Below are 17,742 nucleotides of genomic sequence, written 5' to 3' on the forward strand. Positions count from 1 at the left end.
AGTGGGCCAACATCGATGCTGCAATGTGAGCAAACTTTGTTTTTTTTAACAAACATACTGTTTTTCCATTGTATAAAATACTTATTTCAAGTGATAGAATAATAGGTAGTTCATGCAAATTGTTGAAAAGTGTTTCCAGAGAAGCACCAGAGCACATTTTGTATTTGAATGGTATCGCACCACTATTCATCCATGACCCCATCAGAAGCCAATAAAACATGGTATCAAAAAGTGTTATTTGTGTCATGTGGTATGTAAAACTGTTACAGGTCTAAAAGGCATTGGCATATTATCCAATTTTGGCAGGGTTTGTAGTCTCTGTAAATAATGAGTAATCTTACTCCTCAGAACATGGGTCCGTACCCCATAGATCAAGGGATTAAACAATGAGGGGACAATAAGAGACGGGGTGGTAAGAAGAACATGGACAACAACTGGGAGTTTAATATTGCCCAACCTGTATCTGACAAAGACAAAAAAGAAACCAATCAAAAAGATGGAGAAGTTGAGTAGATGGGTGACCAGGGTGTGGATGGCTTTCTGGCGAGATTCTCCTGAGATCTTCGAGCAGATGACAATTATTTGGACATAAGAGAACAAGGTGACAAGGATGGTAATACTGAGGTAGATGATGGTTGCAGAAGCAGAGAAGAGTCGACTGACAGAAGAGTCCACACAGGAGAGGACAACCAGAGACATATTGTCACAAAATACATTGTTAATTCTATCTCCACAAAGAGGAAGTTTCCATGTGAGGAGCATAGCTGTGAGGACAAGTATGAAGGTCACTATAAATGACCCAACAATGAGGTTCACGACCTTCTCATTGGTGATCAAGATCCCATAGCGCAACGGGTGACAAACGGCCAAATATCGGTCATACGCCATTATGGTGAAAGTGCTCATTTCATACAGAGCATATAATGTAACACAAAGAGCTTGACCAATACAGTTACCATAAGTGATTGTCCTGGAAGAAGTGATGAGGTCAACTATAAACTTGGGGAAAAATGTTGAACTGCCAAAAATTCCATTGAGGACCAGATTACCGATGAGGATGTACATAGGTTCATGTAACCTCGTATCTGAGAATACAACAAACACAATAATAATACTTAAGAATAAAATGAATAAATATACAACAATAGACAGGACACAATATAAATATTTAAGTTCTTCCGTTTCCCCAAATCCTAGGAGGACAAGGTTATTGCTGATGTTGAAGGCATATTCCATGTTGGGTTTTTCCAAAGTGGAGATGTTCAAGCATAGGGCCCTGCATGAAAGAGAAAGATACAAGTTCTATTATTGGGTACAATGAGTTGTGTATAGGTCATAACTATACCGTTAGACCCAATTCCATGGAGTAGAGGATCATGCTTAGAAGAACTCATAGTAAAAGACAAACAGTCACAATAAAATGGATTGGGCAACCACAATAAACATGAACTTTTGATTGAGTAGGCTGAAGAACCAAGGAGAAGACAATGGGGCTCATTTATTAAGGGCTCCGCGGCCGCACTTTCGTCGGGTTGCTAGAATTGTTCCGTTTTGCGCGGAATTCCACCGGGATTTTGGCGCATGCAATCGGATTACACGCGGCAGAAATCGGGGGGCTTGGCCGTCGGAAAACCCGAGGGATTCGAAAAAAACGCACAATTTTAAAAACATATAGGGGGTCATTTACTAAGGGCCCGATTCGCGTTTTCCCGACGTGTTACCCGAATATTTCCGATTTGCGCCGATTGTACTTGAATTGCCCCGGGATTTTGGCGCACGCGATCGGATTGTGGCGCATCGACGCTGGCATGCACGCGACGGAAATCGGGGGGCGTGGCCGAACGGTAACCCGAAGGATTCGGAAAAACCGCCGCATTTAAAAAAAAAAATGGTCGCACGACCCATACTCACATGCACCACGATGAAGAGGATGAACTCCCGGGCAACTCGGCGGACATCGGCGCAGCAGCGCCACCTGGTGGACATCGGGCGCAGGACCTTGATGAATCGCCGGAAGACCCGAATGCTCTTCAGAGAAGCCGCCGCTGGAACGCGAATGGACCGGGTAAGTAAATTTGCCCCATTGTGTTGCAAAATCAATCACTCACATGCACCAGGAATAGGTTGGTGAACTCCGGCGGACCTCGGTGCAGCAACAACACCTGGTGGACATCAGGCGCACGACCTTAGTGAATCGCCGAAAGACCCGAATCCTTGTCATAGACCGCTCCAATGGAACGCGACAGGACCGGGTAAGTAAATGTGCCTCAATAAGTTCAAGTCAACGATTATCTATCTAAATTTGCTAGACCAAAACCACACTTTAAACCAAAAGCAGTGACAATCAATCTTAATTATGGACATCTCTTGAGAAGACTCGACTGACTAATATGTTTCCCAAGAAGAACTGAAGTGGAAAGTACAAAACTATGTCTAACTATGATTTGGACATAGTTAACCACACATAACTGAAAAGGATGAACCATAAAGAAATCAGAAAGTTTTGAACAGCCAAACTGACTCAAGGTCATCCAGATGGGTTATCCACTGTGGACAACCTTTTTCCAATGTATCATGTGAAGGTGAGGCTCAATTTGAAGTTTTGGACACCATAGTAAGCACTTTACAGAACATGATGGACAAGGCACGATTTCAGGAGAAATCTGACAGGGTGGAGAAGTGAGGGGTCTGCTGTGCTGCCATCAAAACATTTATGGGTACAATCACAAACTCCAGGCATGCAAGACGACTACCTGAAACCCGGGAATGGCAATCTAACGACTAGAACTGGTTGACCATATGCTTCTGCAACATACTCCTACTGGGGCCTGACCTAATGGCCTGGGGCAGCTGGATTCCCCTTCTACTTGAGTGTCTGCTCTTGGCGTAGCATAGCGCCACAGTCTTTTGGTCCAGGCGAAGCAGGCCTCGTCCACGCCGGGCAGGTCCAGCAAGAGGAATGCCAGAAGAGGGGGAGCAGCAATGAAGTGGAAGGATTCCCCCGGCGGAACTCTTGGTGTATGTGTGATGTAGGTAGGTCCCAGGTAGATGGTAGAGGTTAGGCCAGTGATGTTAGCATCAGCCAGGAATCACACGTAAAGACAAGATGGAGAAAATCAAGCTGGAACTTTAGACATAGGGAGTATCAGTAAAAATTCTAGGGAAGAACACGAATGACAATGGTGAAGCACAACCTACGAGTATAATTTTTAACATGTAAACCGTCCCTTCCCAAGCAGATATTAATCAACTGCATTAAACTGCATCAACTAATCAAAGATAGGTGATGGCGTACAGAGGTGATCAGGCTCTATGGACATATAGAAATCTAAAAGGGTCACAATTAGAGATGAGCGAACACTAAAATGCTCGGGTGCTCGTTATTTGAGACGAACTTTTCCCGATGCTCGAGTGCTCGTCTCGAATAACGAACCCCATTGAAGTCAATGGGAGACTCGAGCATTTTTCAAGGGGACCAAGGCTCTGCACAGGGAAGCTTGGCCAAACACCTGGGAACCTCAGAAAAGGATGGAAACACCACGGAAATGGACAGGAAACAGCAGGGGCAGCATGCATGGATGCCTCTGAGGCTGCTTAATCGCACCATTATGCCAAAATTATGGGCAACAGCATGGCCATGACAGAGTGACAGAATGAAGCTAGATAGCATCTAAAACATCCAATAATTGACCCTGACACTATAGGGGACGGCATGCAGAGGCAGCGGCAGCAGGCTAGAGAGTGGCATGGCGACATACCCTAATTGGACTCAGGCTTCAAACCAATGGGTGGCAGAGAGGAACCAAAGGAGGTGAGCAAGAAGCGCTCAAATAATATCGGTACATGATAAAAGTTTGCCAGTATATTTTGTGGATTACACAGCAGGGTGGCGACAAAGTTAACATGGAAGCCATGAAAACAACCCAAAATTCTGCCTGACACAGCTCGTTTGATAAGGGGACCATGTATGGAGGCAGTGAACTAGTAGTAGATTAAAGGTGCTGCAGTTAAAACTATGTTAGTTGGATCTTGGCATGGAGCTGGCGCTCAACTGCCAGGCGAGCTTTCGCCAATCCAAGCCCCTGTCTATAGGCTACTCCCCAAACAGCACTTCTAAGAACCTTTTGTATAAGATCAAGTGTAGTAGCGTTCTTATAAGTTTAGGATATGCCGGGTGAGGGGAATGTAAACAGCTGCGCAAGAAGCGCTGAAATAATATCCGTAAATGGTAAAAGTTTGCTAGTATATTTTGTGGATAACACAGCAGGGTGGCGACAAAGTTAACAACTTTGATGTGGAATCCATGAAAACAACCCAAATTTCTGCCTGACACACCTCGTTAGATAAAGGGACGATGTATGGAGGCAGCTATATGGACGACTTTTGGAGGTAGCAATGGAGACAACGTGTGGAGGCTGCTATGGAGACAATTTAATTTGGATAGTGCCTGTATGTGGCAGTCCCAAACATTTTTCAAACCAGAGGAGCAGGTAGGTGGCCCTCCAGTAAAATGGAATAGATTGAGTGCCTGTATGTGGCAGTCCCAAAAATTGTTCAAACCAGAGGAGCAGGTAGGTGGCCCTCCAGTAAAATGGAATAGATTGAGTGCCTGTATGTGGCAGTCCCAAAAATTGTTCAAACCAGAGGAGCAGGTAGGTGGCCCTCCAGTAAAATGGAATAGATTGAGTGCCTGTATGTGGCAGTCCCAAAAATGTTTCAAACCAGAGGAGCAGGTAGGTGGCCCTCCAGTAAAATGGAATAGATTGAGTGCCTGTATGTGGCAGTCCCAAACATTTTTCAAACCAGAGGAGCAGGTAGGTGGCCCTCCAGTAAAATGGAATAGATTGAGTGCCTGTATGTGGCAGTCCCAAAAATTGTTCAAACCAGAGGAGCAGGTAGGTGGCCCTGCAGTAAAATGGAATAGATTGAGTGCCTGTATGTGGCAGTCCCAAAAATTGTTCAAACCAGAGGAGCAGGTAGGTGGCCCTCCAGTAAAATGGAATAGATTGAGTGCCTGTATGTGGCAGTCCCAAAAATTTTTTAAAACAGAGGACCGGGTAGGTGGCCCTCCAGAAAAATGGAATAGATTGAGTGCCTGTATGTGGCACTCACAAAAATTGTTTCAAACAGAGGACCGGGTAGGTGGCCCTCCAGAAAAATTAAATGCATGAAGTACTATAGCAAGAGCCAGTGGGCCCTGTCAAAAAATAGCCATTTTCCTCTGCTTTACTGTACAAAGAGGAGGAGAAGGAGGAAAATGAGGAGGAGGAGGAGGAGTGGATCAATTATTCAGGTTGAGCTTCCTTCACCTGGTGGAGATTGGAAATTCTGAGAAATCCAGCCTTTATTCATTTTAATAAGCGTCAGCCTGTCAGCGCTGTCAGTCGACAGGCGTGTACGCTTATCGGTGATGATGCCACCAGCTGCACTGAAAACCCGCTCGGACAAGACGCTAGCGGCAGGGCAGGCAAGAACCTCCAAGGCGTACAGCGCCAGTTCGTGCCACATGTCCAGCTTTGAAACCCAGTAGTTGTAGGGAGCTGTGTGATCATTTAGGACGATGGTATGGTCAGCTACGTACTCCCTCACCATCTTTCTGTAAAGATCAGCCCTACTCTGCCGAGACTGGGGACAGGTGACAGTGTCTTGCTGGGGTGACATAAAGCTGGCAAAAGCCTTGTAAAGCGTACCCTTGCCAGTGCTGGACAAGCTGCCTGCTCGCCTACTCTCCCTCGCTACTTGTCCCGCAGAACTACGCACTCTGCCGCTAGCGCTGTCAGAAGGGAAATACTGTTTCAGCTTGTGCACCAGGGCCTGCTGGTATTCATGCATTCTCACACTCCTTTCCTCTGCAGGGATGAGAGTGGGAAGATTTTGCTTGTACCGTGGGTCCAGGAGAGTGAACACCCAGTAATCGGTGCTGGAATAAATTCTTTGAACGCGAGGGTCACGGGATAGGCAGCCTAGCATGAAATCTGCCATATGCGCCAGAGTACCAACGCGTAAGAATTCACTCCCCTCACTGGCCTGACTGTCCATTTCCTCCTCCTCCAACTCCTCCAACTCCTCTTCTTCTGCCCATACACGCTGAACAGTGAAGGTCTGAGCAATGCTCCCCTCTTGTGTCTCGCCAACATTCTACTCCTCTTCCTCCTCATCCTCCTCCACCTCCACCTCCTCCGATATGCGCTGAGAAACAGACCTGAGGGTGCTTTGGCTATCAACAAGGGAATATTCTTCCCCTGTCTCTTGTGACGAGCGCAAAGCTTCCGACTTCATGCTGACCAGAGAGTTTTTCAACAGGCCAAGCAGCGGGATGGTGAGGCTGATGATGGCGGCATCGCCACTGACCATCTGTGTTGACTCCTCAAAGTTACTCAGCACCTGACAGATATCAGACATCCACGTCCACTCCTCATTGTAGACTTGAGGAAGCTGACTGACCTGACTACCAGTTCTGGTGGAAGTTGACATCTGGCAGTCTACAATCGCTCTGCGCTGCTGGTAAACTCTGGATAACATGGTCAGTGTTGAATTCCACCTCGTGGGCACGTCGCACAACAGTCGGTGAGCGGGCAGTTGGAGGCGGCGCTGCGCTGCCCTGAGAGTGGCAGCATCTGGGCTGGACTTCCTGAAATGCGCACAGATGCGGCGCACCTTCGTGAGCAAATCAGACAGATTGGGGTATGTCTTGAGGAAACGCTGAACTATCAGATTTAACACATGGGCCAGGCATGGCACATGTGTCAGTCTGCCGAGTTGCAGAGCCGCCACCAGGTTACGGCCGTTGTCACACACAACCATTCCCGGCTTGAGGTTCAGCGGTGCCAGCCACAGATCAGTCTGCGCCGTGATGCCCTGTAATAGCTCTTGGGCGGTGTGCCTTTTGTCGCCTAGGCTCAGCAGTTTGAGCACCGCCTGCTGTCGCTTAGCGACGGCACTGCTGCTGTGCCTAGAGCTACCGACTGATGTCGCCGTGCCCACGGATGGTAGTTCGGAGGAGGAGGTGGAGGAGGGGTGGGAGGAGGAGGAGGCATAGTAGGCCTGAAACACCTGGACCGAGGTAGGCCCCGCAATCCTCGGCGTCGGCAGTATATGAGCAGCCCCAGGGTCAGACTCGGTCCCAGCCTCCACCAAGTTAACCCAATGTGCCGTCAGCGATATATAGTGGCCCTGCCCGGCAGCACTCGTCCACGTGTCCGTGGTCAGGTGGACCTTGTCAGAAACGGCGTTGGTCAGGGCACGGATGATGTTGTCTGACACGTGCTGGTGCAGGGCTGGGACGGCACATCGGGAAAAGTAGTGGCGGCTGGGGACCGAATACCGAGGGGCGGCCGCCGCCATGAGGTTGCGAAAGGCCTCGGTCTCTACTAGCCTATAGGGCAGCATCTCCAGGCTAAGCAATCTGGAGATGTGCACATTAAGGGCTTGGGCGTGCGGGTGGGTTGCACTATATTTGCGTTTCCGCTCCAGCGTCTGGGGTATGGAGAGCTGAACACTGGTGGATGCTGTGGAGGATCGTGGAGGCGACGATGGGGTTTTTGTGGCAGGGTCCTGGGCAGGGGGCTGACTAGCAGCTGACACAGGGGAAGGAGCAGTGGTGTGCACGGCCGGAGGTGAACGGGCTTGTTGCCACTGAGTGGGGTGCTTAGCATTCATATGCCTGCGCATACTGGTGGTAGTTAAGCTAGTAGTGGTGGAACCCCTGCTGAGCCTGGTTTGGCAAATGTTGCACACCACAGTCCGTCGGGCATCCGGTGTTTCCTTAAAGAACCTCCAGACTTCTGAAGATCTAGCCCTCGCCGCAAGAGCCCTCGCCACGGGAGCTTCACTAGTTGACACATTTGGCGCTGATGCACCAGCTCTGGCCCTGCCTCTCCGTCTGGCCCCACCACTGCCTCTTCCAACCTGTTCTGGTCGAGGACTCTCCTCCATCTCAGAAGCACTGTGTTCACCCGGCCTCTCAACCCAGCTTGGGTCTGTCACCTCATCATCCTCCGATCCCTCAGTCTGCTCCCCCCTCGGACTTCCTGCCCTGACAACAACTTCCCCACTGTCTGACAACCGTGTCTCCTCATCGTCGGACACCTCTTTACACGCTTCCACTACGTCAAGAAGGTCATCATCACCCACAGACTGTGACTGGTGGAAAACCTGGGCATCGGAAAATTGCTCAGCAGCAACCGGACAAGTGGTTTGTGACTGTGGGAAGGGTCCAGAAAACAGTTCCTCAGAGTATGCCGGTTCAAATGGCAAATTTTCCTGGGAGGGGGCAGACTGGGGGGGAGGAGGCTGAGGTGCAGGAGCTGGAGGAGTGGCGATTTCGGTGACATGGGTGGACTGCGTGGAAGACTGACTGGTGGTGGACAAATTGCTCGAAGCATTGTCAGCAATCCACGACATCACCTGTTCGCACTGTTCTGGCCTCAACAGTGCTCTACCACGAGTCCCAGTAACTTCAGACATGAACCTAGGGAGTGTAGCTCTGCGGCGTTCCCCTGCTCCCTCATCAGCAGGTGGTGTCTCACCCCGCCCAGGACCACGGCCTCTGACCCCTGCAGTAGTTGGACGCCCACGTCCCCGCCCTCGTCCTCTACCCCTAGCCCTCGGGTTAAACATTTTTAAAATGAGAGTTATAACTTTATTTTTTTTTTAACTTTTTTTTGTTTTTTTTTGTGTTTTTTGTTTTTTTTTGTGTTTTTTGTTTTTTTTTGTGTTTTTTTTTTTTTTTTGAGTTTTTAAAACCAAACAATGCTATCCTATTGCTATGGCTATTTTCTAGCCAAGTATCAAAGCACACTACTATGCCAGATGAGATGACACTGAGTTAGTGCCTAATTGAAATCCAACCCCTACTAAATTTTCCCACTTCGGTCTTTGCTATGGATATGTGCGTCACTAAGTGCAGAACACAGCGGTCGCAAGTCTCACTACAAATTGCTCAGAATTGGCTAGTACATGCACTGCAGAAAGTACAGCCACCAGCAGATCAACCAGAAATCAAATATATAGAACGCTACTGTACGCGTAAGTAAGCTCTTTGTATTCTCCTATGGCTATTTTCTAGCCAAGTATCAAAGCACACTACTATGCCAGATGAGATGACACTGAGTTAGTGCCTAATTGAAATCCAACCCCTACTAAATTTTCCCACTTCGGTCTTTGCTATGGATATGTGCGTCACTAAGCGCAGAACACAGCGGTCGCAAGTCTCACTACAAATTGCTCAGAATTGGCTAGTAGATGCACTGCAGAAAGTACAGCCACCAGCAGATCAACCAGAAATCAAATATATAGAACGCTACTGTACGCGTAAGTAAGCTCTTTGTATTCTCCTATGGCTATTTTCTAGCCAAGTATCAAAGCACACTACTATGCCAGATGAGATGACACTGAGTTAGTGCCTAATTGAAATCCAACCCCTACTAAATTTTCCCACTTCGGTCTTTGCTATGGATATGTGCGTCACTAAGCGCAGAACACAGCGGTCGCAAGTCTCACTACAAATTGCTCAGAATTGGCTAGTACATGCACTGCAGAAAGTACAGCCACCAGCAGATCAACCAGAAATCAAATATATAGAACGCTACTGTACGCGTAAGTAAGCTCTTTGTATTCTCCTATGGCTATTTTCTAGCCAAGTATCAAAGCACACTACTATGCCAGATGAGATGACACTGAGTTAGTGCCTAATTGAAATCCAACCCCTACTGAATTTTCCCACTTCGGTCTTTGCTATGGATATGTGTGCCACTAAGAGCTAAACACAACGGTAGCAAGTCCCCCTGCTAATTCCTCACAAAATGGTACTAGATGCAAATTAAAATAAAAAAAGTAGAACGTTATTGTAGCCCTAAGAAGGGCTGTTGGGTTCTTTGAGAATCACTCCTGCCTAACAGTAAGCTAATAGAACACCCTAACGCTTTCCCTGACCAGCAGCAGCTCTCTCCCTAGCGGCATCCAGACACAGAATGATCCGAGCAGCGCGGGCAGCGGCTAGTCTATCCCAGGGTCACCTGATCTGGCCAGCCAACCACTGCTATCGACGTGTAAGGGTACCACGTCATGCTGGGTGGAGGGCAGAGTCTCCTGGCTTGTGATTGGCTCTGTTTCTGGCCGCCAAAAAGCAAAACGGCGGGAGCTGCCATTTTCTCGAGCGGGCGAAGTATTCGTCCGAGCAACGAGCAGTTTCGAGTACCCTAATGCTCGACCGAGCATCAAGCTCGGACGAGCATGTTCGCTCATCTCTAGTCACAATATTTTGTAATGACCCCATTTACTGGGCCATTACACTTCAACTGCAATGCTTGCTTTCTGATTGGCTGCTCCACATGAGTTTCAGACTCCGTACCCACTGCTAGTACTATACTGGGGTCTAGTTGAAAGGGTGGAGCTGTCAGTTTACTCTTTGGATTCCCCCTAAGCACCTACCTATGATGGGGTGTCTGTCTGTATTGCAGGGCAGCTGAGGACTAATGAAAGTCCTAAGAGTGGTGCAGGGCATTATACAATCACTCAAATGGTCAAACCCCCATGTGAGACTAACTAAAATTGTAAAATAAGTTATAATAATGAAATTTAGAAAAAAAATAAAATGCTAAATAAATATTTTTTCATTGAAAATTCAGTCCCAAAATGGAACCAATAAAAACTACAACTTGACCCACAATAAACCATGCCAAACACAGGTCCGTAGGTGGAAAAATAACATTATATAAGCTATCGTGACATGAAAACTTTAAAAATAAATTAAGAATGTAAAAAACTTCGATGTAACTTAAATTGTGCAAATAGAAAATTGAACTCAACTTAAAAAAAACAATACTTGCTTTGACTTTTGATGAGGGAGAGGTGGGACTGTGAAGAGATTTGTGGCTGAAAGTGAAAAGTGCAAATTGTATTCTACAATGGATGCGCAACCAGTGACATAGGTTAGAGTAGGGCGTGTAGCATGTATGCAAAGTAGATTGGATATGGGTCAGTACATAAATAAAAAACAAATTTTTTTATCATTTAAGGACTCAACATTTTTCATTTCTTTCATTGTTGAATTCTAAAAGTCAGTGCTTTATTATTTTTTCATACATGAAGTGAAATGGGGGCTTGTTTTTTGCATTTTTAATGGTGTAATTTTGGGGAGATTCAATGTTATTCACACCAACTGTATTATTCTGGAGGTCAGTACAGTTACAGTCACGCTCATTTTATATACAATGAGAGATATTTATACATTTTGATATTTTTTTATTCTTGCTAATGTTATTATTTGTAATGTAATTATTTTTTCATCTACCAAGCGAGTTAAGGGCTTTATTTTTGTGTTATGAGTTGTTTTTATTCATACATTTTTGGGGTAAATATGCCATTTTTTTGCCAATTTATGTTTTTTTCTATAACCTGCGGTTCCCATTTTCCAAAGTTATATCATGATCTTTTGATGCGTTCTTTGAGAAAGCAAAAAGGGAATTGAAAAAAACTCAAAACTTTTTGCACAAATTGGGTTTGAAAACTGGTGCAGATTATTGATCAATGGAGACTATAATGGATTCAGCAAAGGGGACCAAGTACTCCAGTAATTTATAGACAAGGGGGAGATGAGACTTGGGCAGTGCAAGACACAAGTTCATGAGTTTTCTTTTGTAATTGACAGAATATTGAGTGGGATCCAGAAACTGGTGAACCAGAAAAGTAGAAGCAGAAGAACAAAGGGAGAGAGGTGACATGTTAGAGACAGAGATGAAGAAGTTTTAGGAGTGGTGTTATCCAATATGGCAACCATGAATCAGGTTGGTGAGCTACGGAGTCAGCCATAAGAGAGCTTGGGAATATAAGGGGAGGTTCATGGTGGAGTTTTCTCGTGGAGAAGGCCAATAAATCTCACCATCTTCACCATTTTTCTTTCTTTTTCGAAACAACACACCTCTTTTTAACATGTTGGGGAGTGGGGCGTGTGGGGGGTAGGCAGGGCCATTCTGCCGCATTCATTATAGTTCCCACTAGAAAACCAGAGGAGACTAGAGCAGAGACTACCACCAGGTCAGACGTGGTCTTATGTCCGATCTGGCCGAGATTGCACCGGAGCCTCTTTAATGGGCGCCAGAAGGAGGAATGAATTCCCCCCCATTATATTTTTTATTAATGGTGCCAAGTCCGTTTGTATAGTAGGTGGTCTAATGAGAAATATAAGACTTTTGCTCTACATTAACAATTGTGTTCTGTAAAAGAGTAGGCATCCATTTTGGCAATGACATTTAGAGATTCCTTGTAGAGTTGACATCCCGTTCCAAAAAGAGTCCAGGTAGAAGAGTCTGTGGCCACCAGCTGTCTGGGTCATACTCAGTGACATCCACCCATGAATGGGACAGGACAGTGCCAATCTATGTGACCGGGGCAGCCCTATGTGAAGCATATAGACTGTGGCAGAGGATAACCCTCCGAAAGACCCAGAGCAAGAGGAAACCTCAAACATACTAAGAAGCCAATCAGATACCAAAAAAACACTACTCAAAAAAGTCAGCAAAAAATTGTATTTCCTAACTGTAGCTGCATTGTGATGCATCATGATGGTCTCCACTGCCCCGGTTCTGACAACAGATCCATCTCCTGTATGTACAGTACCTTGTATCCAGGTATCCCCGGCAGATGTAGGATTGGAAGTCACCTCAGCTTATATAGTCTAGTGCTGACAAGACTTGGTCCTGGGGGAGGCTCCACAGAGAAGACGATTCTCAGATGAAACATCTGCACAAAATTAACAAGTCTCTTCTCGATACTCCGGGTCAGGTGCATCTATGGAGAATTTGTCTTTTGGTTGTTTTTTACTTCTATTTACAATCTACTTTTAACCCCTTGATGTTATGTTATGCCGGCTTTTCTATTCCTGATTTCAACAAAAACTTTTTATTTATCTTTTATAAGGGTGTAATGGGGGTTTCTTTTGTGAAATGGGTTGTATTTTGTCACATTTTCTGGTAGACCAGATCTATGACCCAAGTGCTATAACAACTTCTCCATAGGAAGAACAGAAACAAAAAGTATGGACCTACCAAAGGCTATTGCGTGGCATAAGGAATCATTTCTCCCTCCCAAGCGCCAACCATCAACTGCCCAAGCTGTAACGAAATACAGGAAGAAAAAGAGGTACCACCCGCAATCCAAGATGGTGGTGTAGATCCAGACACTGCTCCTACATCTGCTGCAGCAATTCCTTCTTCCGCTGCAGCGCATGATACGGTGAGTGAGGATGGAGAAGAGGAGTCCACTCTCACTGGTGTTTTTAAAGCTATACGGCAGTGCAATGGCTCCCTGAAGACTTACAGATCATGTGGGGTCCATGAAGGCTGATGTCTCACTTATAAGACATGAAGGTTAGAGAAAGATTGTCAGCGGCTGAAGATATAGTAGTGCTATCTCTTCACAGAGATGGGGAACGGACATCTGACCAGGTTACTGCTTTGCTAAGTCAAATGACTTTGTAAGTCATATGTGCCAAAATAGTATCCCCATAATTGGGGTCCCGGAGACATCCAAAGGCAACAACCCAGGTATTATTGGGAAAATTGGCTCCTGAATCCCTTACACCCCTCCTCGCAGTGGAGAAGGTCCATAGAGAATGTCCACTCGCCCTTTAACACCGAGATATCCCCCAAGACCTATACTGGTTTGTGTACTGCACTTCTCCGCTAGCCAGGTATGAACCTCAACTTCGAAAAAAAGATGGAAATGTGAAGTTGTTTCCTGATTTTCAGCCGAGGTTCAGGATAAAAGGAGCACAATTCTAACAAAATAAGAGGTGGCTCCATGAGTTGAACCTCTCGTATGCCATGTTTTATCCTGCACAATTGCATGTTTGCTGCTTTGGATGTCAAACGCTGTGTTGAGTCCGATGCCTCATTATGGTTAGACCAAAATGCCATCCTCAGGCCCCACCCACACCCTGATCGATTGCTCCACCGATCCAGCTGCCACTGTGGAAATGCTATGGGCAATAGATAAGACTTGTTGTAGTTTATGCTGTTTATAGCTCCTGTTATACATGTCCTTTGTAGGTAAACTGTCAAGATATCTATCTCTTTGGGGGTCAGAATCACAGATTTCTTGCCTTAATTGGTTGTCACTTGATTTGTGCAAGTACCTACTCAATCACTCCAACTTTCACACGAAAGTCAAAGACTCATATCCAGTTGCAAACTGTCCCCAAATGAGTCCGTACACCGTCAGTGTACTGCACCGGCCACAGGAAAAAGATAGATCATGCTCTATGTTTTTTGGTCTTTATGGTCGGGTGACATGCCTTCGCCATGGTGAGGGGAGACGTGAGCAGCTCTCATCCCACCCCCTCTCCAGCGGAACATGTGCTGCGTACTGGCCCAGGTGTAGCACACATTGATATAAAACTGGCCTAAGGAAGTTGCTCAGTCCTCAGGTGTCCTCTCCAAGTGGCATTGTTATTGGTTGACTTTACTGAAACCAGATGACAAATATGGAAGTTAAGCCCGTTTTGGGTGCCAGTTCTAAAAAGTACCCCAAGTATTGCAGTGGCTTTAACTGAAGACAGTATAGGCTCCTCTACACTACCAACATGTTCTGGGACTCTTCTAAAACCACCAGGCCTATTTATTAATAACATATCCAGAATTAAGAATAAGAATTCAGTCCTCATTGTTGAGTTAATAAAAAGAGTGAATGAGACAGAATGGGCCTAACAAGACCATGATTATAGCTTCTTAGGTCAAGCTGAAACACGTTGGTCATCATCAGGGTCGGACTGGCCCACCAGAGTACCAGAGGATCCTCCGGTGGGCCCTTGCTCCACCCAATACTGAACCACAGAGGTCCATCAGAAAACAACACAATTTGAAGGCTGTTGGAGTATATTTCCCGGGGGATAATGAAGAGTGGGCCCCCAGATTGATTTTCTCTGGTGGGCCTAAGGAAACCCAGTCCAATACTGGTCATCATGTTCCTACCTGACTGTATCTCTGGCTTTTATCTCTTGCCCTAATAAAGAAGGCTTTGTCTGATCCAACCTAGCTGGTGTGATTGAGGTTTTACTAGGTTCTTCAAGTATTACCCTGCTTCTGTAATAATAATGTGGACCGGCATAGCAAGGAGCAGCTAAGGGGCTTCACAAATAGCAAGAGGGTGCACAGGTGTTTTCATATTTATTTATTACATTCTAGGTCTGGAACCCAGTTGACTGATTCTTCAGCTATCATTAGTGAATTTCTATAATTATTTTAAAGTGGTGTATTCCTCTAACCTTCTGAAAAGTACTGAAGAAATATCAGACTTTCTGACTGAACCTTCTGACTGACTCTGGAGTCTTTAAGGGATGTTCTGGACTCTCCCTTAACTGTGGAAGAGTTGTGTGAGGCTTTAGATTTCTTTCAAAACAATAAGTCGCCTGCCCCTAGAAACTATAAGATATGTAAGATAGTCTGCCCCTAGAACTATATCAAGACAAGGGGGATATCCTACTGACTAAACTACTTGAGGTTCATCGGGATGCCTTCGAAATGTCCAGATTCAATGAAAGAAGCTGCAATTTTTGTGATTCTTACACCAGGAATGGAGACCCATTTGGCAGATTATTATTGCCCCTTTTCTCTCCTATATGAGCTAAGGCCCTGGTGAGATGGGAGTAATAACACAGCTAGTCCACAATGACCAATCTGGATTTATGCCTTCTAGATTCCCACACATTGCATATTTTATGAATGGTGCCATGCCAGTTTGTATAGTAGGTGGTCTAATGAGAAAAGTAAGACTGATGAGCTTTTGCTCTACATTAACGATTGTGTTCTGTAAAACAATAGGCATCCATTTTGGTAATGACATTTTCCATTTCCCTTTCCAAAAAGACTCCACCTAGAAGTGTGTGTGGTCACCAGTCCTCTCACCTCTGGATTCATACATCTGATGAAGCAGGTGGAAACAAGTGTCCACACTTGGGCTGTATAGACCTGTGTGTGTGATGGGCAATGCTTCCAAAAGCACAGAGTGGGAGCACCTGTGGGCAGTGCTAGTAGGGGTTGGCCTGGGTCCTAACTTTATAAATAGTAGAAAACTTCTTTATACCTAGATTTTGAGAAGAGCTAATGGTATCCTATCCCCATCCTTTGTGCTTAAGAGGAGAACTCGGCAGGGGTACCCTTTGTCCCCCTTGTTTGCTCTGCAGTGGAACCTTTAGCCCAGATTGTAAGAGATATCCGGCTTATATAGGCCTTCCAATATGCACAGCAGAGGGAGATAATTGTGCTGTACATGGATGATATTTTTTTTGGGTGACTCAATCGTCTCCTTGACACCCACTATGAACGTTATCAGCAGGGCTGTAACAGCGGAGGCAGGGCCCTATTTGTACACACATGTTTACACAATCCCAATCATTTATACACACATACATGTGTATACACATTCATACATTTATACACATGTAAGTATCAGAGCTCAGCTAAAACAGCTGTTGGAAAATGAAAGTTGAGCTCTCATTGGTGGTCATGGGCAACTAGAGCAGTTCTGCCCTCAGACATTTATATATACATTTAGGGGGTTTTATATCTTGGGGTGCAGGTTTCCTCAAATGTTATAAACTATAAATTGATCATTATTATTCCCCATCTTGAAGGGGTTGGCCACTCTCTTACACCCTACTGCCTTGTGGACAATCCCTGAATGTACATCGAGTGATTCAGCAGTCCAGCTATTTACTTTTGAACTGTGTGTAGACTCTCAATGATTCTTTGTTTACAGGTCTGAGTCTTGCTGAATAGGACGAGCTGTAGCAGGAGATTATAACTATAACTGTCCTAACAGAGGGAAGAAAGTTACAGTGCGAGATGCCATGAGGATGGGCTGGAGCAGTGAGAGAGGAAGCTGTGTTTATATGCAGGGGTCAACATGGAGAGAACAGAGAAAGGCTCAATCATAGACATGGGTACATATACATGCAGAGACATGTCTAATGGAAGAGATTTATTGAAAAGTGTCCAACCCCTTAAATCTTTTTGTGAGCAAAATCACAGTCTTTTACTATTTGGCTAAATTCTATTCGGTGTGTTTCAGTCGGCAATCTGAACTGCGCTCTACTGCTGGAACGCTGCAACCTCTGCTCTGGACCAAGGGTTAAGACTTCTGTCTCTCCTGGTGAACTCTGATCTAAGATCTGTGTGCCGCCATCTTCCCTTGCCAGAATCTACTTTTTGGTGTGAAAGTGCCAACATTTTTGAAATTTTTCTCCTCTGAAGGGTTGATCCTGTAGCTTGTTTCTCATCTACAAGGTTGGCCCATAAGTCATTCCTGTATGTGCATGAAGTGAGCCTTAGGGTGCGGTCACATGTACTTCTTTGATTCAGTTAAGAAGTGCAATAAAAGTGCATGGGGGCACATGTGAAACACACGTGATCCCGTTCTTACGCTCCTACAATTGGGGCAAATATGTAAATAAGTTTTCCATGACAAGATAAGGAAAACTTTACCTCTTAGCTACCATGTAAGGCAGCCCCCTTAATATCAAGCATAGCTTTCAAGAAGCCCAATGACATGATGTGGGATTAAAGCCAAACCAGTAAATCTATTCCAAACTCTAGATCGCACTGTGAGGGCCCAACTGCAATGTTCCGCTCCCGTTCAGGTTCATATTGAACATTGCACATTTGGGTCCACAGAGCACAAACCTGGACTTTAGCCAGAAGTCCATGTTTGGTTCACCTCCCATCAGTATAGTTCTCGATGGGTGCT

The 17,742-nt window shown here is 45.6% G+C and overlaps 1 protein-coding gene across 1 annotated transcript; it reads right to left on the reverse strand.

Moving 5' to 3' along the window:
* Positions 1–243: 243 nt before the first annotated feature.
* Positions 244–1,236, reverse strand: LOC140117004 (olfactory receptor 4D2-like). The gene has a single exon (XM_072133434.1). The coding sequence runs from the start codon at positions 1,234–1,236 to the stop codon at positions 244–246; it is 993 nt and encodes a 330-aa protein (XP_071989535.1).
* Between the last annotated feature and the right edge of the window lie 16,506 nt (positions 1,237–17,742).

The sequence above is a fragment of the Engystomops pustulosus genome, chromosome 2 (genome assembly GCF_040894005.1).
Source record: "Engystomops pustulosus chromosome 2, aEngPut4.maternal, whole genome shotgun sequence".
NCBI classification, from domain to species: domain Eukaryota; kingdom Metazoa; phylum Chordata; class Amphibia; order Anura; family Leptodactylidae; genus Engystomops; species Engystomops pustulosus.

Excerpts from the sequence above, each read along its gene's own strand:
- LOC140117004 (XM_072133434.1), bottom strand. The coding sequence starts at position 1,236 with ATGGAATATGCCTTCAACATCAGCAATAACCTTGTCCTCCTAGGATTT.